Below are 24,875 nucleotides of genomic sequence, written 5' to 3'. Positions count from 1 at the left end.
TGCTATACACTTTCCGCTGCGGTGGCATATGCAGCGCGGCCAACAGTTGTTGAAAGCTGCTTGTAACGCCTTTAAAATATTTTCATCGCAATGGTGCGGCTCGTGAATTTTCAGTTTAACAGCGATATACAATCAGGTTGTGCTCGACGCGGGGTAAGTGATGAGGTATGAGTAAATGTATTCTCTTCAGCCCAATTTCTCTCTATTACGCAGGAAATTTGCTGTTTATCTATAGTTGCATGATGCCGCTTTAGAACTATAACACGGCAGTTCTCGTTCAAGCGGTAATCGCTGCCACCTTCTTCAGGGTGGGAGTCAATTTAATTCATTTGGCGCTTCCTCATTGAGGCGGTGGTGCTTTTCGAAGAGAATTGCCCAATGTATTTGCTTATGAGCGGTCACTGTGAGCCACGTTACTGAAAATGTGGAATTTTTTTTTTCATCGTGCAAATTGCTTTCTAAATGATGTAAATTAGTGCTCTCGTTTAAGTACATACGGCTGCAAAATTTTATGGAATGAGAGAAGGTTCAAGAGCATAGATATCTTGCCCCGACATATATCCTGGAATTTAATGATGAAATCTGTAACTACGCCGTGCTGCCCATGCACATCTGATTTTTCGATTCCAGGATAAACGCCAAAGCAACGAAAGTCTCTTTTTTTTCTTTTCACTCCTGTAGCGTTCCGTGGTTTCCCTTATCGACGGTAAATTTCTCGTTTTTACCATTGCATTTAAGAATGCATTTGAGTTAAACTTGATTTCGCGCACGACACAAATAACACAAACTTGGCCAGCATAACAAAGACTAAAAAGTTCAGTATTCATCGTTTAGATGCGCACGTCATTGCATACAGTCACACCTTTAAGAATTCATTATTGCGACTGTAGTGAGTATTTGTTCTCTTTGTGCAGCAAGCTCAAGTAAACGATCTTGGTTCTTCATTTTCTTCACTTGCGACTCGCTTTACGTACAGAAGATTTAAAAGGTGCCAAAGTGAAAATATGCATATCGATACTGCAATAGCTTAATACCATGTTCGAACGTTTCCTTTATTATATCGCTATCTCAGAACGCATGAGCCTGCAATACGCAACACGCATGTTAGGCCTCGAAACCGCCAAAGTTTTGCGCCAAATGGTGTGTGCTCGTAGTCGCACACGATGAATTCGCTTCTCCGTTCCTGTCAGCTTAGTCGTTGTGGTACTCCAAAATTCGTGTGCTGCTAGAGGGATCAAGCACATATTCCTTCCGAATGATAAATGGAACAAAATTACTGTGGATAGTCGTAATAGCCACGTTGCTTTTGGTAGAAATTTTCCCGTACCGCGTGGTGTCAACATTAAAAATAAAGTATTCAGCGCCCCAGAAAATGCTGCGAAATAGCACGTGCAAAATAAGACGTACCTAAACAGGTGTACAGGTGGTCATCTAGAAATCCTAACTAACTATCTAATTATCTCTGCATCTTTTAGCATTCTGCCGTAGTAACGCTGTGTGAAGCTTGGCTATTACTGATGGAATTTGCCAGTAATAGCCAGGCCTTCCGCCAACAAGCCACCTGCACATTTTCAACAAAACACGCATCGCAAAAGTTTTGGTTTTAAAAATCACAAGGACACCACTCCATAGTTCTATACAACGAAACACGATTGCATAAACTCGTGACCGTTATGAGCGAATTGCGGCTCGGCCATTCAGAACAGAATTGTGACCAAAAGTACCAAAATTCATAATCGTGACTACGCTCGCACTATTGCTTTACAGTCCGGATCAAATAAGAATAATGTTTTTCTTTGATCTCCACAGTGCCCTACATCTTTCAACTCTGACCCTCGTGTCTTCGCAATGAATCAAGTAAAAGTCGTCTGCCTTGTGCACACCGCGTAGGTAGGCGGTCGCAAGTTCGCTAATTCAAGGCGACGATTCTGTCGCTATGGCTTGGACATCTCCGGAGAACACTGCTGTCGAGCACAATGTGACGCTAATGCGCTCTTCCTCACCGCAGCGGCTGTGACACACTTCAGCCGCGAGTCTGCGCCTGGCCTCAGAGCCAAAACAATCGGCGTAAGAGAGAGAGCGTCAACGCGTCCTTCGGCCCACGAAAACAAAAGCACTGCCACTCTAGATGACACAAAAGGCCACACTTACGGCGGGAGCTCGAACATCCTGACGTGCGTTGCGGAGCCCAGAAAACCGATACGTCAAAGGAAAGGTGGCGACAAACCTAAAAGCGCAAGACAAGAGACATGCATGTTGAGTCGCCGCGGCAGCGGCTTAACTACCGTCGACGGGAGGAGGCTGCTGACAGCCATCAAGCAGAGTGATATGGTCACCTGATGAGTCAGGAACTGTTATGGCACGGACGGGGAATCGCGTTTCAACCCTTCTGCGTGGAGCTGCCTTCCAAGAGCGCTCGCTGCTTTCCTCCTGCCTGGTGGCCTTCTTCGAATCTGAGCCCGAGGCCCGCGCGTGGTTCCAGCGCCGAGTCGAGGGCGAAGGAAATCCCTCCCTCTCTTTCCCTCTTTCACTTTTTTACCCCCACAAAAACTGCATTGGCAGAAGGTGAGGGAACGAAAAAGAACGGTGGGAAGGCGAAAAGAGCCGCACGGTCGTGAAGTGGCGCGGGAAAGAGGGGAGATCGGAGAGGCCTTCACAACGGCGTCCTAAAATATATTTTCCGAGCCCCACCAGGGTTGCCCGGGGCAAATTCATCTCTCGCTTCTTTTCCGCCAGGGCCCCCAGAGCCCGAGCCAAGGCCCCGGAGGAGAGGTGACGGAAAAAGAGCCACGTAGTACGTTGTTGGGGGACAGGTCTGCCCTCGCCAGACTGAGTGCTCCCAACTGGTGCAGTTATGTTTCGCAGGTTGCCAGGAATCAGCGACCTTAGGCAAGCCGCATTTCTTCGTTGATACGAAATCCCGGGGAGGTGGATGAGACGGCAGGGACAAAATCCGCTCTACCTTGCACAAGTGTAACTAAAGAGTGTGATGTTCTCTTGCCGCAAGCCTCTCGTCCGGAAGGCTACGTGGAAGACGTGCTGCATGCTTTTCCGAAAAGGGCCGGCGGCCGTGATATATGCTTGCCCATTCCTAGAAGTGACTAAAAAGCATGCTCGCCCGCGTTGTGACGGAGCTACGCTCCAACACATATTCCGGCAACGTAGCTTGAGCGTTTCTTTTCGTGGCTGCTTGCTTAGTTTTCATACGCATTTTTCGGCAATGAAAATGCCTTACTGCAAGTCCTCGCTCAAAGACGTTGTGAAGAGGGGAAGTGTGGAGGAGTGAGGGGGTTGGGTTTGTCCTCTTTTACCCTTTCGTTTCTCGATTCTTCTTCAGTGCAAAGGCGCTCACAGTGCGAGCTATTTTGAGCTACTTCTCCTGCAGTGTCCTTGTCCGGCGAGAAAGGTGTAACCCGAAGCCATGGACAGTTATCACCGCAGTAGAACGCGGCAGTTTTTCGCCGCTGTACTTAACCGGAGGCGCCGATGTTCTCAAGCTAATGAGACGCGCAAGAAGTTAGCAAACAAAACTGATAAACCATGAAGTATTAGCCAATTGTGGTGGTAAAACGGAGGCTCAAAATTGATTATTCGCTACCAAGTACGCTTGAAACGCCTGCCATGCTGGAAATAAAAGTAAAGGGCGGTGTCTGTTTCCGCAGATGACATGATAATTTTGAGATATAGCTGCACATTGGCAGTGCGCCCTGCATACGTATGGTGGACTTTACGTAAACATGGTGTACACAGCTTGCTGGTGACTGTTCAGCGTCTCTTACTTCTTGAACTTCCTCATTGACAGGGCGCGACGACGTTAGTCTCCATTTTTCTGTCACTCTAGCAGGGCAGACTTCAAAGGGATTGAAATAGACTATCGTCTTGTACGCGCTGCAGAGAAAACACAAATACCAACGTGCGCGACAATCCAATGATGAAGCAATATGAGAGCAGCTGATGAAAACTTTGCAATACAGTACACAGTGCAGCAGCGACACTAATTTATTCTGGATGACAAATTTATTCTCGAGTCTTAAAGTTGGCTATGAGGCAGGTCAACGTATCACTTCGTCATCAGTTGACAACGTTGCGCCTCAAGGCTTTGTCCATTCTCCCCATGGGGCGACTAAAAACGAATTTACGGCAGTCCTGGTGCATATAAGGAAAGCCTACGAACAGGAGCAAGTTGCGAATGTCCAGTCCAGCTATACTGACAAAGCGTAACAGTATCTTTTGGCTCCTGCTATCGTTGTCTACAAAAGACACCCGTCGCCGTCAACATGAGCTTCGTAAACGGGAATACTTTGTACGTCGCCGAGGACTGCCGTTCTTCTTGGATTTATTCCTTCTTTACCGCCTTTCTGAAGTCCCGTACACACGCGGGAAATCCTTCTTTGCTGGCCACGATGCCGTAGTAAATAAAGCGTTCTCGGTCAAAACTCCGGCACTGCCATAGCCGAGCTGCAAGGAACGCCCTAAGAGTAAAAAGCCAGCGCGTACCGAACCGCAACGTGCGAATACGCGACGAGATTACAGTGAACCGCGCTCACACGCGACCACCCTCGCAGCCACGGTTGTGCGTTTCCCCTCGTGTCGTAAACCTGCTGCACACTGTTGTGGGTTAAAATTCTCCCTTTTGCGCGACTCCACCGCTGTATTGCCTTCGATTCAGGAGGCGTCGTGCACTGCCGGGGGGCACGGGGAGTGACGCGGCAGGTGAATTCACTTCCGCTACGAGGCGGCCCCCTTGTGTCGAAAAAAAGCCCACGCCTGAGTCACTGCTTATGAAACCCGATGCTCAGCAGGCATCTTTCCGGCGCGTCCAAAATAGCCGCAGCGACCGGAACGCTCCCCTTGGGGGCCGCCTGCCTATAGCCGTTTGCCCGGCCCGAGCAACGCGCTCTTCACGAGACGGCGAATGCCGCTGGCACTTTCGTGAAAGATGAATTGCGTACCGACGTGTTCGGTGGAAGGGAGTTAACCCGCATAGCGCTTGCGCAACTTCGACGCCGGGCTGCTCCAAACGTTACCTCCGAACAGCGTCGTCGTGGTTGTGTATCTTCGTGTTTACACCTGTGTTGCCTTTTGGAACACGATCCTCTCGGCGCGGATGAATATTCAAATTGGTGGTGGCTTTGATGGAAGTTCCCAGCGCCCTGTTTCCTAGTTCTTTAAGTAATGGCTTAATGGTATGTGTGCGCATGCGGGGGGGAGGGGGGGGGGAGGGAGATGGGGCTGCTTCTTCCGCAAGATTTCCAAGTCCTGTAGATACCTCTATTTTGTGAGCCCTAGCCCTTATGTAACACACCCAAAAGAAGTTTTTTAAAGAAAATGATGTGATGTGATGATGTGATGGTGAAGGATGTCTGTGTTGAAACACGCCGTAAAAGCAAAGTCCCGAATTCCTATTTTGGCTAATAAGAATGGTGGTTGCTTTTACAATTTTCCCCGAGTAGTCGTGCGACCGAAGGAGGTCATGGCCCGTAAACGGAAGAAGGCGAATGGGATTGAGGCGGCGGCCACTGTTTCCTTTGTCAGCACCTTTTCAGAAAAGTAAGCATGCGTAGGCGAAACTACGAGCGCGAATTGATTTAAATTGCCATTTTGCCAATAACGCGCACAGGTATTAGGCGCGGATTATTTTCGTCTGAAGTCATACGCTTGACAGCGTTAGTGGCGACGAGAAGGATTTGCTGTTGTGTATTGGTACTCTTTCGTTTGCCGATTGTCATTATGTTTCGAGTTTTCGACCGTCATAATTATATATATATATTGACCTGCAGGCTGCATATCCAGATCAATCTTGCCCTTCGCGCTGAGGGCGTTACGAAGCTAGGAGATATGTCCTGTATACGAATATCACTTTATCTAGAAGGCCAGGAATTTTGCCACTTTTCATTCATTTGGATAGCATATCGATGCAGCCTCACAAGCGGACGCTCGAATCTTAAGTCTGCTGCGACACAATTAAGAAAGTGAATGCGCCATGAAGGTTACTTTACCGTCTGGTGGGCAAAAGCGTGGGGGAGCCGCGTTTTTGCTATCACCTCAACGAAAACACCTTCTTACGCCAAGCAAGTTCGAGACCAAACTACTTATCGCTTGGTAGGTAGGAGACCAGACTACTTATCGCTGCGCTACCTGTACATCTGCGCGCCACATGCTGCCGATGTAGGCGCGGTAATTAATTTCGTTCAAATACTCTGCCGCGGCTAGAGGCGAGGCAGATTACTTGAAAGAAATGTGTTATCCGCTCATCTTACCCACAATGCGCATCCCAATGCCATAGCAGGCCTTCGGGGAGCCGCTCATTTATAAACAACGTCCCTAACTGTTCCACCACCGTTCAGCAGCAAGAACGCCTGAAGCATATTTCCGTGGCACTTTCCATCGATTTCAAGGGTACGTACAACAGTATTCATGAAGTCATCCTTGATGTTGTGGAAGCTGTTGAAATCGATGGCCGGAAGTTTATGTGCGCGCAAAGTTATTCGATCAACAGGTTTTTTTTTTTTTTTTTTTTTTTTTTTTTTTTGTCCGGTATGAGAATGGTTCACTTACTGAGCTTTATACCTACCTAGGCCTTATACAGGGTGGAATTTTCAGGCCTACATTGTTTAACCTCTCTATATTGTCTGAAAAGATCAGCATTTTGGCCTCCACTTTACGCGTCTTCACAAACCTGCAAAATTACAGCCGGTAGCATCTCTAAATTAATTTCTCTAGAACAGATCCTGAGTATTGCAGCCGAAATGTGTCTGTTAGTGGCGTTTACCCACGACGTCAAGACAGCGCGTTCTCTTCCCATCGGCTAATGGCTCATACCGTCGTCGACAAAAGCTGTCCGCACGAGCGGCGCATCTGATTGGTCGACAGAGAAGTGACGCACCAGCCGCCAAATTCGAAGCGACCAACCAGAAGTCTCATCTTGTCTAGAGTTATTGCCATCTGCGATCCCACACTTGAACGCGCGCCAAGGAACGCCACGCGACAGGAGCGATGGTGTACCGTCCGAACGCACACTTCTCGGACAAAGTGTGACAAATACTGCGCCTTTCCTTTCCTGTAAACCAATTATAATTATATGTAGCACTGCAACGAACACCGATAAAAGGCAAACAATGAGAGGCAAATGATAGGAGAGGAAGAGCAGGCTTTCGTCATTCTCCTTTTAAGAGACATCTAAGAGACCCTCTAATCTTTTATCTCTGGAAAATGATGGGGGCCGTCAATGCAATTAGTGCGGAGGCTATAAAAATCGCTTTCTTTTACATTATTTTCCTACATTGTACTTCCTGGCTCTCCGAAGCCTACAATGCCAGGCCCCTAGCCCGTGCACCGGTCTCGCTAGAAGTGACTTCATAGTTTAAATCACTGCATTGCCAAGGGTTTTTTTTTTATTATTATTAGAAATGAAAATCACTTGCTAAAGACCAGTTAAATCAGTAGAGAAGAATGTGCGCGCAGCTACATAGTTTCATTATGAATGATGGCTTCAGAAAGCCTTGATGCTATTGGTTGGTTTGTAGGGTTCCAAGTCCCAAAGCGACTCAGGCTATGGCAGGTGCCGTAGCGGAGAACTCTGGAAATTTCGACCACCTGGGGTGACATCGCACAGCACACGGACGCCTCTCTGTTTTCGCCTCCAACGAAAAACGGCCGCCGGCTGATGCTATTCGTAGGCTTTTGAATGCGAGAAACGGGAACAAATGGGTAAAATTATTTCATTCGAATGCGAGATCTGTTAAAAGGAAGCATGATGATTTACATTTGCTGCTTAAGGCATGTGCGATATCATTTGGCGTATTGATGCTAACCGAAACATGGTACACTGGCAAATGTGATTACTTTGTGCTTAGAGGGTATAATTATTACCTTCTAAATAAATAAATAAAAAAAAACTAGAGGCGACGACGTGTCTATTCAAACTAGTGTACTTGCTTTTTAAATTGCACATGATTTCAGCACCATTACCACCGACTTCGAAGTCCTGGATATTAAGAAGGGTATAAAAATTTTTTTCTGTTATCTACTGACCCCCGGATGTAAATACTGCCGCGTTCCTGAATTTCTTCGACTCTTTCCTCTCCTATGCAATCTATAGAGGATACCTACTTGCTTAGGTGGTGATATCAACGTTGATGTCTTGAAAAACACGCATCCTACCCTAGACTTTTTACTTCTTTTAGAGTGCAATGGTTTTCACAATGCCATTGCTACCCCCCGACAAGTGTAACACTTATAACATCGTCATCATTAGACTTGCTCATTACAAATTCACGCGGTGCCATTTTTAAATCAGATGTCATAAGTTGAAATATCAGTGACTACGGGCCCATTTTTCTAATGATGAAACGACACAATGACTAAAAAGACACTGAAACATGTTAGGTACCGTGAACTAACACAGCAATCCTTAGAACACTTCCCACAGACAATTATTCCTACTGACTGGAGCGAACCTTTAACAATTTCAGAACCCAATGCATAATACAAGTTTTTAGAAATATTCAAACAACATTATTTTCAATATTTCCCACTAAAAACACATAGTAGGTCCAAGCGGTCGCGAAAACCATGGATCACTCGCAACCTAGACAGACTTGTTAAAGAAAAGCACAAGCTGTATGAACACTTTGCGGATTCTCCGTGACGCCACCGACTCTGCGAATACAAAGCATTTCGAAGTAAACTAAATAAAGCTATCAAAAAATCGCAGCATGAGTATTACGCGCCTTTATTTGATATCCATTGACTAAAAATTCCTGACTTGGTTTGGAAAAATCTGTATAAGTCTCTAAACAATAATACGCAGGAAACTGTAATTCAGAATCTGATTATTGACGAGTAGATGCAAGTAGAATACAACTTGCGGACCATTTTAACAATTTTTCTGCAGTCACCGAAAAAACTACTAAATAATCCAGAAGCCTCGTCTTCTGAGCAAACACTACCAGACAACCTATTTCTTATGCCCACAAATGTGTCAGAGGCAATGCTCATTGTTCAAGCATTAAAAAGAGGGAGAAAAAAAAAAAAGTCGTTGCCATGAATAAGGCCCATAAAATACGCGCTCGATATTATTGCACATGTATCAGCGCATATATTTAACTTGGCCCTATCAACTGGCGTTTTCCCTACTAATATGCAAGTTGCCTGGGTCACAGTTATACACAAAGGAAGGCAAAAGGACAACTTAAGCAATTATCGAGCAGTGGCCATCCTTTCCGTTTTTTTCCAAAGGGTTTAAAATGATTATGAACACCCGCATCGAAAGATTTTCAAGAAAGCACAATCTGATAACGGATTGTCACTTTGGTTTCCGCAAATATCGCTGAACAGAAAATGCGCTTTTAGTACAAAAAGAGACAAATTAGAAAATGTTGGTCTTACATTAGTTTGGTTTGTGTGGTTTAACGTCCCAAAGCGACTCAGGCTATAAGAGACGCCGTAGTGGAAAGCTCCGGAAATTTCGACTACCTAGGGATCTTTAATATGCACTGAGCTCGCATAGCACTCGGACGCATTGCTTTCCGCCTCCACCCAAAAGCGGCCGCCGCGGCTGGGATTCGATCCCACATCCTTGGTCACAGTAGTCGACAACCCTAACCACAGCGCTACCACGGCGGGGTGAGACAGCTTTGAGCAAAAACATAACTTTAAGAACATGCATTGATTTCAGCAATGCATTTTGACCACGTTAATCATTTAATATTTTTAGAAAAATTGGAGAACTACGATTTTCGCGGCATTAATTGCGCACAACTTATTCGGCCCTATCTAAGAGGTCGGAGTTAGTATGTTGAAATACACCAAAATAAATTATTGTCAAAGAAAATTCAATCCGGTGTTCCACAGGAGAGCATTTTAGGGCCCATTCTTTTTCTTTTCTAGTTCAATGACATTGTAGAAATTTACCAAGGTTGTAGTTTTTTTTATTTATATCATCACTGTACAGTCTTTTTAAAGCAAGAGCAAATGTCGAAGAAAAAAAGTAAAAGCAGTTGCAAGTTTCAGACTACATGAATGGCGTCGGAGAAACACACTTACACTAACTGTACCCAAAACTAAATATATTATCTTTCGGGTTCCTGGAATCTTGCCTTTAATATCATCTAAGGTCATTTCGGGCCGTACACATTTGAACTAGAAAAATGCGGGAACATCCTTCGCATTTTATTCTCCGAGCACATGTCGTGGAATAAACATGTTAATTCTTGTCACGAAAATTAAGCGAGATTGTAAGTCTGCTGAATATTAAACGGCACAAGGTCTCAGTAATGATGAGAAAACTTTTATACGGTGTCCTTTTCAACTCCCATATACTGTACTGATCGCTGGTCTGGGGGGATGCAACCAAGTCAAACATAAACAGAATATACCATGATCTAAAACAGGGCTATCCGCATTGCGGAAAATGTATTTCTTGAATACACAGGGCCACTTTCCAATAAACATAATGTACTCAAAGTAGAGAACGTCTACAATTATAACCTTTTAAGGGCACACAAGAGTGCAGTAGACGGAAAATCAGACACGTTTATGAAGTTGTCAGATCCGAGTAAAACTGCGCATACATAACTATTTAAATATCAGACAACATGCCTTGTTCCCTTCTCCCATGCAATGTGGGGAAAGCTAAGAATCAAGCATATATGCTACCATATACACTCAAATCTCTTAACGTAAAATAAATAGGCATCCTGTAAGTGATATACAAGAGCTATATTCTTGTAAATAAGACTGTGCATGCGTTTTAAAACCGCGTTACAAAACTTGTTACTTTAAGTGTTCCCAAAGAAATAGCATTGTGTAATGAAAATTTTCCTAAGGGCTGTTTACCTACTTTCATGCAACTGTCTACCTTGTTTGAGTGTGTGCTGCACGAGTGGCTGGAGCCTCGTCAAGCTGCGAACAAAGCAGCTTTCTCCCGGCTCCTTTTTTGCTCGTCCAAAATAAACTATATGATTGATTGATTGATTGATTGATTGATTGATTGATTGATTGATTGATTGATTGATTGATTGATTGATTGATTGATTGATTGATTGATTGATTGATCGATCGATTGATTGATGAGCAAGAATCGAAACAAGAACAGCAACAGTGACGGACACGGACACAGCGTGACCGTGTCCGTTTCTGTCCCCATCCTTGTTTAACTTCGCGCGCTTGTTAGACGTCCTCTTGGCATACCACTTCACAAAACTCCAACACATTTTCATTTTTATTTTTCTATTACCACATGACAAACAACGCCCCTTTCAATAGGCAAATCGTACGAACATGCTTAGATGCTTAAGTGCAGCGTTTCTGACTCTCGACCCAAGGGTACAGGGGACGATCCTCCTCAGATTAGTTTTCTTTCCAGCGGAATTTTATCTTACTTTATACTCTTACATGTCGTTATGGCGTTTCAGTGATGTTATGATAATTGAATCCCACTCTATCACCTGCTTTAATCGCTTGGTCCATGTGATGTCATGACCCTGTCGGCCAATCTGAATTTTATCCGCATGCCTATGGCCACTGCAACGCTGGCTTTCCCTTAACATTGTCCCGTTAATACAAAGACGATCACGATACCTTTTTGCAGTGACGACCAAAACAGTGATATTGTTGGCAACGGCATAGCTGACAGTGCTGCTCGAGCAGCTCCCAGCGTTTCGTGCACATTGCCTCAATCCTACTGGGAAGATGCCGACGCGACATGGCATCTACGAGTGCTTGCGCGCAAAATGATTTTGGCCCACCGGCCCGGGACGCCGTTTGCATAGCGTCGACCCATTTCTTCATCTGGAGCTATCACCCGACCTCGCCCGTTGTGACGCAACGCTGTTGTGTCGCTTAACAAGAATTTGCGTTTACATATTCTCACTCCCACCTCAGAGAAATGGTAGATTATTAGGCATGTGAGCATTGCGAATAAAAACAGACAATTCCGCACCTAGTTTGGGAATTCCGCTTTTCTTTTTTTTTTTTTCGTGACAGAGTACCACTGGATGCAATGCTCCAATGGCTAGGTTTTTTGGCCCCTGTCGGAAGCCAAAATATCTCAGAAGAATGCCATCAAGGAACTGTTCAAACACCCCAAGGGCGCAGGCTTGATTTTCAGGCTATAAACCTGTTTTCTCACTAAGATAGCGATACCTCCGCGGACACGTTCGCTGTTGTGCTCTGATCTTCCATTCCTCTTATATCTTAAAATTCGCTCCCACTACCATGCTACCAACGTGTAGGGTAGGAAACTGGGCATTGCCTGAACCTTCCCGCCATTCACATAATTTATCAAGTAACTTCCCCGCCTTTGCGTTGTATTGTTCTCCTCTTTCTCTCTCTCTACCGCAAGACCAGCGACAGTGCAAAGTCATCTGGGTCTTAGGATTTTTGGTGCGCATTCAAGATGGAATAAAGATTCAAAACCGTGTTTGGAGGCTCCAACTCCGCTGCGAGTCGATTTACAAGTATACAAGGAAGTTTCATGTAGAACTGATAATAGTAGATGTTGCTGACCTTATTGGTTGATACTTCAGGAAAATAAGAATAACGAAAAGATGTGTGATATAAAAATGGCTTCCTTGAAATCATGGTTGTGGAACTTTAGCACTCCCCTTCCTGATATGAATTCCGGGTTTTGGGTTCGAACTCTTGTTCTTTCCTCAAAGTGTCATGGAAGTAGTACTTTTGAGCTACGCATACTTAGGAGATTTTTTAGGGGACAGCCTGCGACCTATCGCAGCTACTAAAATTTAATTTTTCCTCGGCCAATCAAGCCGGATGAAGCTAATCGTCGCTCGTAAACGGATTACCCCTTTCCGAAGACCTCTTTGGCGCTCTTGGAACAGATGGTCAAAACGAAACTAGGGGCGCCACGGGTCAGCAGCAGTTTCCATTTAAAGCTTCTCTCGGCAGTGTCCTATTAACGCAGATATAGTTATTCGAGTTTAACGGCAATATTAAAAAAACGTGTAAATTTGAAGGTTAAAACATATGCTTTTTCATCGAAGTGCCTAAACGCAATGAAAGCTATACACTAAAGTGTTACTGAGAGGGTAATATTTATAAGACACCGCTCGTTCGTGCCAGCATTCCAGAAAGACCCTCGCGTTTTTGATCGGTTGTTCCCAACCTGTGCCATAGCCACTCGCAGAATAACATAAGGAGAAATTAATTTCGCCTTTATTCCTGTTTACTCCTGTTCAAAATCATCCAACCAACCATAATTGGTCAAGTTGAGTCTTACGCAAAGTTTGGAAATAGACGTGGGTACAGAAATCAATCGCATACCTTCGCTAGCCGAAAAAAAAAAATGAAGAAGACGAGAAGCAGCAAGAACAGCCCGAAACGACTGAGTGCTTGAGAGTCAGCTAGATGGCGACTGCGAGCCGGCCCGTAAATAGAGCCGCACGAGGGGGGACCTGTCTCTAACAACAAATTCCAGCTCACGCAGACGTGTGGCGGCTCCCTTGCCTTGCATCCGACGCCAACATTGTGTTTTTTTTTTGTTTTTTTTTTTTTCAGGAGAATATACCTGAGGTTCAATCTAAAGTAACCGTGTCCTTTCCTTCCTCTTTAATGTACCAGCGAGTCAGACAGTGAGAGCCCTCAAATTCGGAAATCGGATTCTGAGACACATCTGAATTTTAATGCGGTTGCGCGTTATCGTAAGACACTGTTACGCACGTTTCTAAGGCTATGAAGCGTAGTAAAACCGTTTTTAAAAGCTTTTCCTACGCTAGCACTGAGTAGTTAAGACTCCCATAGAAAACGAATGGGCTGCGTTCTTGGAAAGAATTGTGGGACAGCTATGAAGTATTGTAGGTTGCCTTTTTACGAACATATTGATAGAAGTGGCATAAGTTTGCAATTCGTGGCAAAATTTAACTGAAAAAGCTTCTCCCGCACTCAGGAATAATTAAGACTGCCATAAAAAAAAAAAAAAGGCCATATTGTGGTGTGTTTTTTGAGAATGAATAACAAAAAATCTGCTAACCTCCCTAGAGATAACTGCGGATATATTGGTTCTTATGGACAGTTTTTTACGCATTACAGAAAATAAATAATCGCTTACAACTACAATTGCTCAAAATGAAATGTAACTGATTAGAATAGTAAATTGCGTCCCCTGGAAAGTAACTGAAAGACTCGAAAAGCAATCGATTACTATTGCTTTCCGTTCCTTTTGAACTTTTTGTGATAATAGAAGTTTTTGCGGACTGTAACGAACTCCGGCGGTTTGCTTAATATTTGTTTACGCATTCTTATCTTTCAAGCTTATAGGATTTCGATGCTGTCGCTAACTTTCCCACGTTCTTTCGCGAATAGATGACAAGCTACACTGAACCCTCCCTCAATATACGCGCTAGAAGGAGTAGCATCAGTATTATAACATATGGAATTGCGCACCAGCGCTCAGTGTTTCGATGCTAGTGCTCCACGTGTTCTAATTACTCTCAACTCCTGAAGGAGATCGCAATATTCTTGAAATAGTCACATCGAAGGCGATTTTTTGCTTTTAACACTTTTCTATGAGCGCCTACAGAGTAATGCGAACTTTTTTGTTCGACGTGTTTCATTTTACCGGCGAGCAAAACGGGCGGCTTAACAGGACATCTTGAAAAGCAGACTGAACCACTGACAGGGTCGGTCATGAGTCACGAGGATCGCTCAATGGTGGTCAGCGTAGGTGGGACTTGGAGGCACCGCTCCTTCCTAAGCCAAGCACACAGGGAAGCCTAGACCCCAGGCCGATCCTGGGACTGTACCAATCAAAAAAAAAAAAAAAAAAAAAAAAAAAAAAAAAAAAAAAAAAAACAACGGTGAGTACTCAGATCACTGGAGTGCCGCAGCATGGAGTGGTCTGAGTTTCAGCCCCCCATTCGAAGGGTGCTGGGCTCGATCGTCAGAGTCGCCGGGCGCCCACCTGCTTTTTAATAGGTAACAAATTTCCACGGACGTGGTGCTTGCTTTTCTGGGGCATTTCGCTTACCCACACTCAATGAAAAAAAAAAATCGAACAACGTTACTTGTCTGCGTAGAAAGGAAGTGCGAACGTGTGTATCCTATTTTTCATTAGATTTAAAAGCCATTATCGAACTACTATCACTAATGTTGGTTCCGCATATCTGCGGTGCCAACGTCAAGTAGATGCAGCGCAGAAGCAAATAAAAATTCCTTGCAACTTGATATTGCAGGGCGTGTTTATTGCCTGTAGACATATCCTTGTTTGGTGGATGACGTGCTTCTACAATATAACACTGCACAGGTTGAGTTGCAATTTCAATCCAGTTAATTTCATATGCGGCAAAAAAAAAATAATAATTCTAGAGGGCACTTTTGACCACTAAATTGCGATGAGGCGAAAAACTCTATCGCGCTGTGGTCCGCAGCCTTCCATTACGGCACCTCTTTCAGTTTTCACTGCCACCTTCGCGATGATGCGATAGCGTGAGCTACCAGCCAGCATATAAAGCCCCGCTTTAACCGAGCCGTAGGAACGCGCTTGCGTGGCCAAGGGATAACGTGAATGAAAAGGCTGATCCTCATACCACCCTCCCATATGAAAGGAGAGTCCCGAATTGGCAGCTCCTGCCAAACATATCGCCAGATGCTCGGCCATGTCAGCTGCCAGCTACCCCCTGCCACGTTACGAAAGCGTTACGAACGGACGGACACGATCCGCGAGCATAAGCCATTAAAGGAGACATGCGCAGATCATCATGTCTTTGTCTTGTGTGCTTCTTTTGTACTCGCCTTTGCTGTCCTTTTTTAGCGAAAGCTACACTACGCCAACCGCTTAGCCTATTTGCCGTGATCGCATTTTTGTCGTGGTCGAACCTTGGCAGTGGTCGAAGTGACCTTGAGCCGTTGCCTAGCAACCGCTAGAAGAAGAAGAAGAAGCAGAAGCAGAAGCTCTATGTAGAAGCTGTCAAGCTGGGTGTAAGGGGAGCTAAGCTGCGGCGCTATCTGACAGGATGAAGTGTCTCGGCCATGGAGGAAGGAAACAACTTAGGAGAGGCCCTTGCCATTCCCAATGCATTGGAGAAAATGTGGCGGAAGTGACGTCAAAATTTAGGGTTATCCAAGTCGGGTTAGCCAAGTCGACTTTTCATAGCAACAGCGACGCTGTTGCTATGAAAACTCGGGCCACTAGCAACAGCGTTGCTAAGGGCCCTAGGTACGTGAGCGTCGCGGAGAAAGAAAATGCAGGGGGTAAAGAAAGAGGAGAGACATTGCAGCGTCCGGTCGCGGCACGGCCGCGCCGGCTTCAAAAAAATGACGTCAGGGCCTCTCCTAAGTTCTTTCCTTCCTCCATGGTCTCGGCAGAGCGCATGCAGACGTTTCACGGGACGGGAACTGCTCAAGGCGAGGATGGCGGGGACCAGGTCGTGTCCGAGGCGTGTATGGCCGCGCTCAGTGGTTCTCCGCAGTTGTTTCGTTGTTTCCTCTGCCGCCAAGGAAACATCCGCCCCAGCACCAGTACATGTCTGCCATCAAATTTACGTTCTCAAAGCCGCACCAATGGTTGTAATTTGTTTTTGCAAAACAAAACTAACTTATCACTAGTAATCGATTTCAGAAAAGAGTAATTGAATATCCTTAAACGTTATAGTTTCAGGTGATTCAATTACTATACAATTAGTCACAAAATTACGACAAAATGTAATTGGTTACGGGTAACTAACTACTTTAACACGTTACGTACAACTCTGGTAATGGTGCGGTTATATAATACGCGAAAAACTACATTAAAAAACTCTGTTAAAATTTTGTCCTAAATTCGTATGTCTCGAAGAGAAGACGCCTGTCAAACGAACACTGTTAACATAAAAGAAACAGGAACGAAAAAAAAAAAGATGGAAAAGGCGTAGGCGCGTCCTACTTAAGCTTTAGAAATCGTTCTTAATCGAAGAGCGAGTACGGAGTCAATTACGGCTCTAGACACCGACCAAGCTCCAAAGCCGTTCAATCAACGCCGAACGCCCTAACTTGGATAAAAAGATAAGAAGCGAGTGCACATTGTTAAGTCATTCTGTCGCAACGCGGTTACTATCTCTCGCCTTCTCGGCCGCCTCGTGAGCCGTGCTTTAATAAGCGGTCAACGAGTATAAAGAGCGTGGTTATATAAGCGGAGCAAGCGCTAAGCCATATGCATGCGATGGCGAGTTTAGAGCATTAAGTACCATCAGGGTATAGATCCGTGAGCTTCCTCGTGTAAATAAGGCGCCGATGTTGGAACGGCCCCCTCTCTGAAACGGGATGCACTAATGACAAGAAGCTGTAAAACACAAGTTATAGTACCTTACACCTTGAGGCTCCCACGAGCAACGCTAATTCCCGCAGACACGAGACGCTGTGTCCTCCTTCGCACGGTACCCATTATGGGCTCTGAGCATGAATTGACTACCCTTCACGGTAATGCGGGCGGCCCACGCGCGGCTACTGCGTCGGCGGCACAGCCCCTCAAGCGAGGCGTGAAGGATTTCCCTTGCGACGTCTTCGCTGGTATAATTAATCGTAATTTAACGGTGTCACTACGACGAGAACAGGACTGATCAACCGCCCAGCCAATTAAGAGTAGAGCTGGAAGGTTGGGGATAGCTCTCCGCACGAACTTGGCAAGGCTATATCTACATCATGCATCTGTGGGCGACAACCTTGAAAGCGAATATTTTCTTCTGATCAAGTGCCGGTAGTGCTAAGCGCTACTTTATCGTTCCCATATATGTATACATAATAAAATGAGAGAAAAGGTTTTACCTTTAGCAGTTGATTTTATTCCTTGCCGCTTTCTTCTTCGTACGCATCACAATAAGCTGTTATTCATCGCGCGCCTTTAAACTAAATGTTTTAGCGCAGTGAATAACAAACAGTAACTTCAAAACAAATGATATTCTCGCAAAGCAAAGTGACGCTCATTTTGTCATGCCCAAAAACATTTTTAAAGTTTGATTTGGTTTATAGGGTTTAAATCCCAAAGCGACTCAGGCTATGAGAGACGCCGTAGTGGAGGACTCCAGAAATTTCCACCACCTGGGGATCGTTAACGTGCACTGACATCGCATAGCACACGGGCGCCTTGCTTTTCACATCCATCAAAAAGCGGCTACCACGGCAGGGATTCGATCCCTCATCCTTCAGCGCAGCTGTTGGGCGCCTTAACCACTGCACCACCACTGCACCACCACGGCGGGGCAAAAGCATATTTATGAAGTATAAATCTACTTCTTTTGCTCCCACGTAAGTACATCCTCATTCCAAGCGATTATTGCGAGTGTTTCAAGCCTGAGCGAAGCCTGAGCGAAGCCTGTTTAGTGAGGTACTTTTCCTCTTATTTTCTAGGGACAACTTTTTATTCTACAGATATAGTAAGTCCTTCTTCCAGAGCTCAACTGCAAATCTGCTAACTCTAAATAAAAGCGCCTTTGCAACTGAAGAAAGTGACGAAGACGCTATGTGTTACCCAGGAAATCCACGCATTCAATAGAAAAACAAAGATACGCATCCAGATACATTGGACACAAGACGATGCTGTGAACGCTGAGCAGAGAAAAGTTGACCACCTCACACACGAAGTTCCATACACTAATGCGCCCCCCACCAGGCTCCCTTTCGATGCCCGCTCCGCTGTTCCCATCTTAGCATCCTCTTTAAGGAAAAGTACACGTGCCCTCATTCCCCCGTGTACATTCCCCCTCCCTCATACCTTAACGAGATTGGAGGAGGTTTCCCTTAGAAGGATAAGAGTTGGGGCGGCCCTTGCCCCGTCGGTAACATGCCGATGGGAATCTCAAGCAGACATCGGACCAACGACATGCCCGAAGTGTTCCACACCAGCTGAAGAAGCGGATGTTCGCCACCTGTTGTGGACTTGTGCAGGGACAAGGGCATCAAGGACACAGATTCTGCGCGAAGTGGGACTGACCACAACAAGGGAAGAGGACTTTTCTAAATTGCTCACCGAAAACGCTAAGAGCGGGAGCCTGCTCCGGTTCCTTATGGAAAATAATTTACATGAGTTTCTATAATATGCCTTATGGCAAGCTTGCGTAAAAAAAAAAAATGTAATATCTTGTTTGCGTGCTGACGCCCTTTATCGTACCTCAGTAAAGTTGCGAAATTATGATTCGGATCTCTTGTTGACACACCTCAGTTGCGGTACCTAACCGCACTGTTAGTGTAACAGCTAACGAACGATATCACCATTTATCTTGTGCGTTTCATTCATCCCTGGGACGCGCTGCACGAGGAAGAGAAATCGCCTCCATCTTATTGTCATCGAAACCACTACAATTGCCGACGTTCTGTTTATTTACAGATATCGACCCGGAAATGATCAGTGGCGAGAACGGGAAAGTTTGCTGTCCACATCGTCCTCTGAGGAGCTCTACAAACAGTGTTACCATGGTGGGCTTTCTCGTACAGCATCGTCTCCGCTACAAACTAACTCGCAGTACTCCTTTCCTCTCTCTTCAGCCACGTGCGTTCGCCTTGCGAACTGATCCTGTAAGACAGAGTTGTTCTGCGATCATCGCAAAGGTCTGCCTCGATATGACCGAGTTCTAACCGCCGGGTGCCCTTCGCGCAAAAAAAAAAAAAAAAAATCGAAGGAATAGGGACAGAAAGAGAAAAAACGCCGAATCTCAATAGCCGACTTCTGGCTCAAATGGATAATGTGCCATCTGATTTTAGAGGTGAAGCGTTGACATTGACCTGCTGCTATAACGTGATCTCCACAGGCTGATGAATCGTGCAGTGATATTTATTACATCCCCGAAGAACGTCCCATCCGTCTAAGCTCGGGCACGCCCTGAAAAAGTAGCAGCAGCGGCGTGAAGCAATTTCAACTCTCTCCGCAGAATGCACCAGCACAGAAGGAGGGGGGGCGGCGGTAGTCTCACTGGTGTGGGTAATCAGGTTCTCCGCGATCTCATGGCTGAAAGCCTCTTTTCATCGGACCACACATTGGCTGGGAAAACACGGCGGCGGAGTGCACTCCACCGGAGTTCTCAAGATGCGCTCTGCGAACCGCGGAAATGTTGTCACAGAACATATGACTCGCGTTCACCGTTCTCATCGCTTGTCGCAGAGTTCCGTGTCCGCTTTTCTTGCCGCGGAGAATGTTTCCCTTCTCATCTATTTTTCTTTTCTTTTACCCCTCTGGTTTGCATCGCGTAACCAGGTGCTGTAGCGCATATAAGCCCATCTCTTTCCTCGGGTTTACGCCGTCCGTCTCGACGGTGCGCTGCGGGTAAGAGTGCTTTTCTTGTGCTACTGCCAGAGCGCGTCACGAGTGGTTTTTCCCTGGTCAGAAAGGGGGTCGCCCTGTTTGTTGCCGCAGCGTCGGTGGATTTACGGGCCGCGCTGTCTGGACCTCGCTAAAGACACGTCCGTGTTCGCGTAGCCCATGCAGTGCCACCGCCGTGCGTGGCTTGCGTAATTCGGCCGCCTTCCGAGAAGATGGCCCGTCTCCGAGTGCCGGCGAGATAAACAAGTGAACTTCCCTAGCGCGGCGAGTGCACGTTTCCGAAGATGATGAATATTCTGTTAAGGCGCCGCGTCACTCAGTCTCGTCGACAGCTCTTCGAAGCTGTCAGAGAGTCTTTGCGAAAAGCTCTCACAAGAAGGCGCATGCATTCGGAAAAAAGAGATAGACGGATGAGGGTAAGACTTTTATCTCTCAATGTGTTCGGTCGCTGAATTTGTGTTTTCGAAAGAATTCCAGCGGGAGTCAATGCAGTGGAAAAGTAAATTTTAGAAAACTCGGAAAAGCGGCCCTGGCTGGTGACTGGTAACTCGCTGGGCGCCCCCTTCCACTGCACTTGGACGCCGTCAGCGCTTCACGCGAACGCCTTTGGAGATAGGCGATGCCATGCTTCGTTGGGCAACAAACCAACAGTTTGGGATAGTTGGCAACGAATCCTCTCTGCAGAGGAAGAGATTGAGCGGCGTTTATTTGAAATGACAGGTACCTATCCTTCTACTCGGAAAAACTGCGAAAGGTGCGGTAAAGATGGGTGCTGTCCCATCTCACGGTTCTTTGCTGCGTATTTTATCCATTTGGTCTTATACGATAGTACTCGCAATTCCTCTTTCCAATGCGTTTCGAAGGTGGTATTTCCCAGCGACACCCAAACGGAAACTACCATGCCACCGTCGCATTCCCATCCCGTTTCCTACGAAAAGGTTATTCCAAAAGGCACACAGAACAGATGCGCAGCAGTTCGAGCTCGCTTCATAGCAGCTTGAGTGAGGGAATACTTTACAGATCAACGACCTCAACGTAAACGGGCGATTTTATAGTGCCATCGCATCCCTAGTCATTATCTAATGAGCAGATGCAAAGTGTTTTTTATTTACGCAGACCTCTAGCATAGTAAATTTAGCGAGTTGCGAATAAAATGTTTATATTCCCATCCGTATCCTGGTTCCCGAATAACGTTTAGTTATGGCTACTAGGAGTGGTGGTAAAACTTTAATATCGAAAAAAAAAAAAAAAAACAGCGTAGGCGTCAGCCTATTCGCCTAGACGGTGGCCTGTCCTTGGACCCGGAGGGCATGTTCGGCCAGTCTGGTTACATTTAGCCGAGTCTCAGGGTGTGAGCTTAACAGTAGAGCCTCCCTATTCTTCTGTTCTTGATCTGGTTGGTTGGTTGGTTGGTTCACGGGAAGGGAAAGGCGTAATATCTGTCACACTTGTTTCTGTGGACACCTGAACCGCGCCGTAAGGGTAGGGAAGAAGGTGGGAGTGAAAGTGGACAGAGAGAAAGGGGAGCCGTAGTGGAGGGCTACGGAGTAATTTCGACTACCTGGGGATCTTTAACGTGCGCTGACATCGCACAGCACACGGACGCCACTTCGTTTCGCCTCCATCGAAACGCAGCCGCCGTGGTCGGGTTCGAACCTGGGCACTCCGGACAGTATAGTCGGGCGTCTTATCACTGCACCACCCCGGCGGGGCTGTCTCTTGATCTATATTTCTGTTTTTTTCCTATATTTTTGGTTTCTGGACACGTCCATATCCTATCTACCAGATCACCCGATTATTTCAGCTACTTTCCATCTCGTTTATGACATCGTCCTACCAATTTTATCGCAATATTACGTCACCAAATCGCGAGCCAGGCATCCGATGTGTGTAACAATCAGCTCAAGTGCATAGTGAACTGGACTGTCGCCCATTTTATGCGACGCCTTTTAAGACAACCGCCAGGAAAGAGAAAAAAAGCACGAAAGTAAACCTTGCGCTCCGGGTTAATAAGACATTCGTCAGAAAAACCGTCAGACATTTTTTTTTTTTTTTATGTGCATAAAACAGCTATTTGCGGCAAAAGGGAAATAATTATAATCAAGTAAGGTTTTAATGTTAAGCGCACAACTTCAGTCGCGCATTGATAGCGGCGGCATTTTTCGGCGTTTTTTTTTTTTTTTTTTATCATCCTGTCATGCACCCTTTTCCGGTATACGTTACCTGCAGTAACTGATTTTGTTATCTTTTTTTTTTTTACAAATGCGTATAATAAAGGGACAATCAGTTATATTATGGCTCAAATTTTTTGTGCGACTCATTTAAGCGCGATAAAGCAGATATGACATTAATAACGCATTTTATACGTAAGTAAAACTTCGACCAGGAGACAGCACCTGATGATGTGACCCGAGCCATATATATATATATATATATATATATATATATATATATATATATATATATATATATATATATATATTGTTTGTTTGTTTGTTTGTTTGTTGTTGTTGTTTTTTGCTGTGAAATCCGAACAAGACTTTCCTGCCTCGCGAAACAAGATATATCTGTATATCCTGACTAACAGGAGCAGAACTTGCGTAAGGTATGCAAGCTGATGCCACGAACGTTTCACTAAACCCAAACCAAATCAGCGTTATCTTGACGCTGTAAGGAGAAGCGAATATGTTCTTACCAAAGTAAGTCGGTCTCGCGGCTCGCTACGTGACTCCCTTCGTAAGTTTTAGCGGAATTTTCCGCGCGCGTGCGAAGGTTCGAAAATTTGGCTGCATACTCACGCGCTTAGACACCTGTGAACCAATGCGCGCCTTCGATCTTGGAAAAAAAAAAGAAAACTATAGCGCTCACAGAGCAAAGGAAACGCGTGGATGTCCATTCCTTTCTACAGATGATATACGCGGTTGCTATGCACAACGCGAGACGAAAATTTCACTCTCTCGTTTCTCGGATGAAATAGACGCTTCTGTTCACCAGTTAGCTGTTGACCACTTCTGAGCAGATATCACTCGATTTCAGCGTCAAAGTTTCCCTACTTCAAAGTCTCACCTTCGTTACCCCCATTTTTCTTTTAGCACCCCTTAAAAAGGAAAAACAAACCTGCTACCATAAATGCAAGCTGGACAGTTGGTGAATAATTTTTTTTTGGTTTTGTGTTTTATTATGATTTTATTTTTATTTTATTCCCTTTCAGTTGGCGCATAATAGTCTTCGCTTTTTTTTTTTTTTTTCAGTTACAGCTGTGTACCAAATTGAGTTCTTTCGATAAAACATTGTATGATTCAGACTGTGTGGGATAATTGTAGTGTCTCCAAATTAGTTAACCATGAGTGCTCATTTCGCATAGGAAAGCGAAACTCTCAGCCTTCCAAAGAAAATAAGCGTAGTTAGTTGCCACAGGCAAATTTCTGTACAATCGCGTTTTGCTGCTCGCTGTCTTCTAATTTTGTCTTCGCATATAAGCCAACCTCAGCAGCCGTGTCATTTTCGCGTTTATGATAGGCGTGCCCATTCTAGCGCAAACACTCGGAAAACAATGTTCAGACGTCGCATCTGGCAGTCCGGTTCCACAACAGTGTCAGAGCAATAATTTGTTTACAAAGAAAGGGGGGGGGGGGGGGGGGGAGGTACCGCTTGATAAAACGATGTCAGTAATACTCCTGTCATACGTGCAAATTTAATGTCATTCGATGCGATTGACATTAGCATGTAATGACATTATTCGCCTGCTATACGAGAAAGTTTAATGTCATTAGGTTCGAATGGCATTCACCATCGAATGAGTTTGGAGAACTCATTCACATTCCATCGCAAACCGAATGTGCACACTCGACGCCAGATACGCAGCAGAAACAGGCAGCGCGATAAAATATTCTGCGCACAGTGAAAGATAAAAGTGATATATCTGGAGCTTTGTTTAAAAAAACTTTTAATTTAGGTGTAAAATTAATCGCATTGCAGGCTATCGTGGAACGCCATTACTCTCGGTAGCAGCAGATGGTCATGCCAGCGACTCACGATTATTTTGGGCCCTGTGTTCCTTGGTGAAAGCTTCTCCCCGTGCGTTTATCTCGAAACTATTTAAAGTTGTAATTGAGCGCCTAACGGTTCAGACGTAAAGTGCATGATCTACGTGTCTCCGTGCGTCTCCGCATAGTGTATATCCACGCTTCGCTGTGTCAGCCATATTATTTGATTACATTTATCGGATTTGTGGCTGACACAATACTTGACTTGAATTTTGATGGGAAAAGTGTTACAGCACAGCCAGAAAGAATGTAAGTTCGTTTAAATTATCGTACAGAAATGTCTTAATCAGCTTTAAAATACTACACAATGATTTTAAACGCCTTTTATGCGCACTGATGTTCCTTAAGTGCAGTATTTCTTTATCGCTGATTGTAATTGCCACATTTTGCGAATGACATTAAATTTTACTATGTAGCACCGTAAGAAACCGGATGGTATTCGATGCATCGAATGATATTAGATTCGAATGTCATTAAACTTGCTCGTCTCACAAAGGTATAAGACAGGAGGCTGGCAGCTGTATCGAGAGCCTGGCTGCTACCAACAATTTTGTAACTCAGCCACAATAAAAGTTACGCCTTCA

At 45.2% G+C, this 24,875-nt stretch overlaps 1 protein-coding gene across 5 annotated transcripts in view; it reads right to left on the bottom strand.

Annotated features, from left to right (window-relative positions):
* LOC146203886 (uncharacterized) overlaps positions 1 to 24,875 on the bottom strand; it is an 85,227-nt gene that overhangs the window by 18,667 nt on the left and 41,685 nt on the right. For 2 of the 5 annotated variants that reach the window (XM_084588962.1, XM_084588963.1), the window contains exons 1-2: positions 2,337 to 2,448; positions 2,152 to 2,227 (exon numbers count right to left, since the gene is read on the bottom strand). The exons of the other annotated variants lie outside the window; for them this stretch is intronic. In XM_084588962.1, the coding sequence (XP_084445088.1) occupies positions 2,152 to 2,168 (17 nt within the window). In that variant the 5' untranslated portion in view covers positions 2,169 to 2,227; positions 2,337 to 2,448. Of the gene's footprint in view, positions 1 to 2,151; positions 2,228 to 2,336; positions 2,449 to 24,875 lie in introns of those variants that run through there. 5 annotated transcript variants of the gene reach the window in all.

This window comes from Amblyomma maculatum, chromosome 1 (genome assembly GCF_055883805.1).
Source record: "Amblyomma maculatum isolate TAMU_Amacu chromosome 1, ASM5588380v1, whole genome shotgun sequence".
Classification (NCBI taxonomy): Eukaryota; Metazoa; Arthropoda; class Arachnida; order Ixodida; family Ixodidae; genus Amblyomma; species Amblyomma maculatum.
The sequence above is the reverse complement of the archived record's forward strand: the minus strand, read 5'-3'. Positions and strand labels throughout refer to the sequence as shown.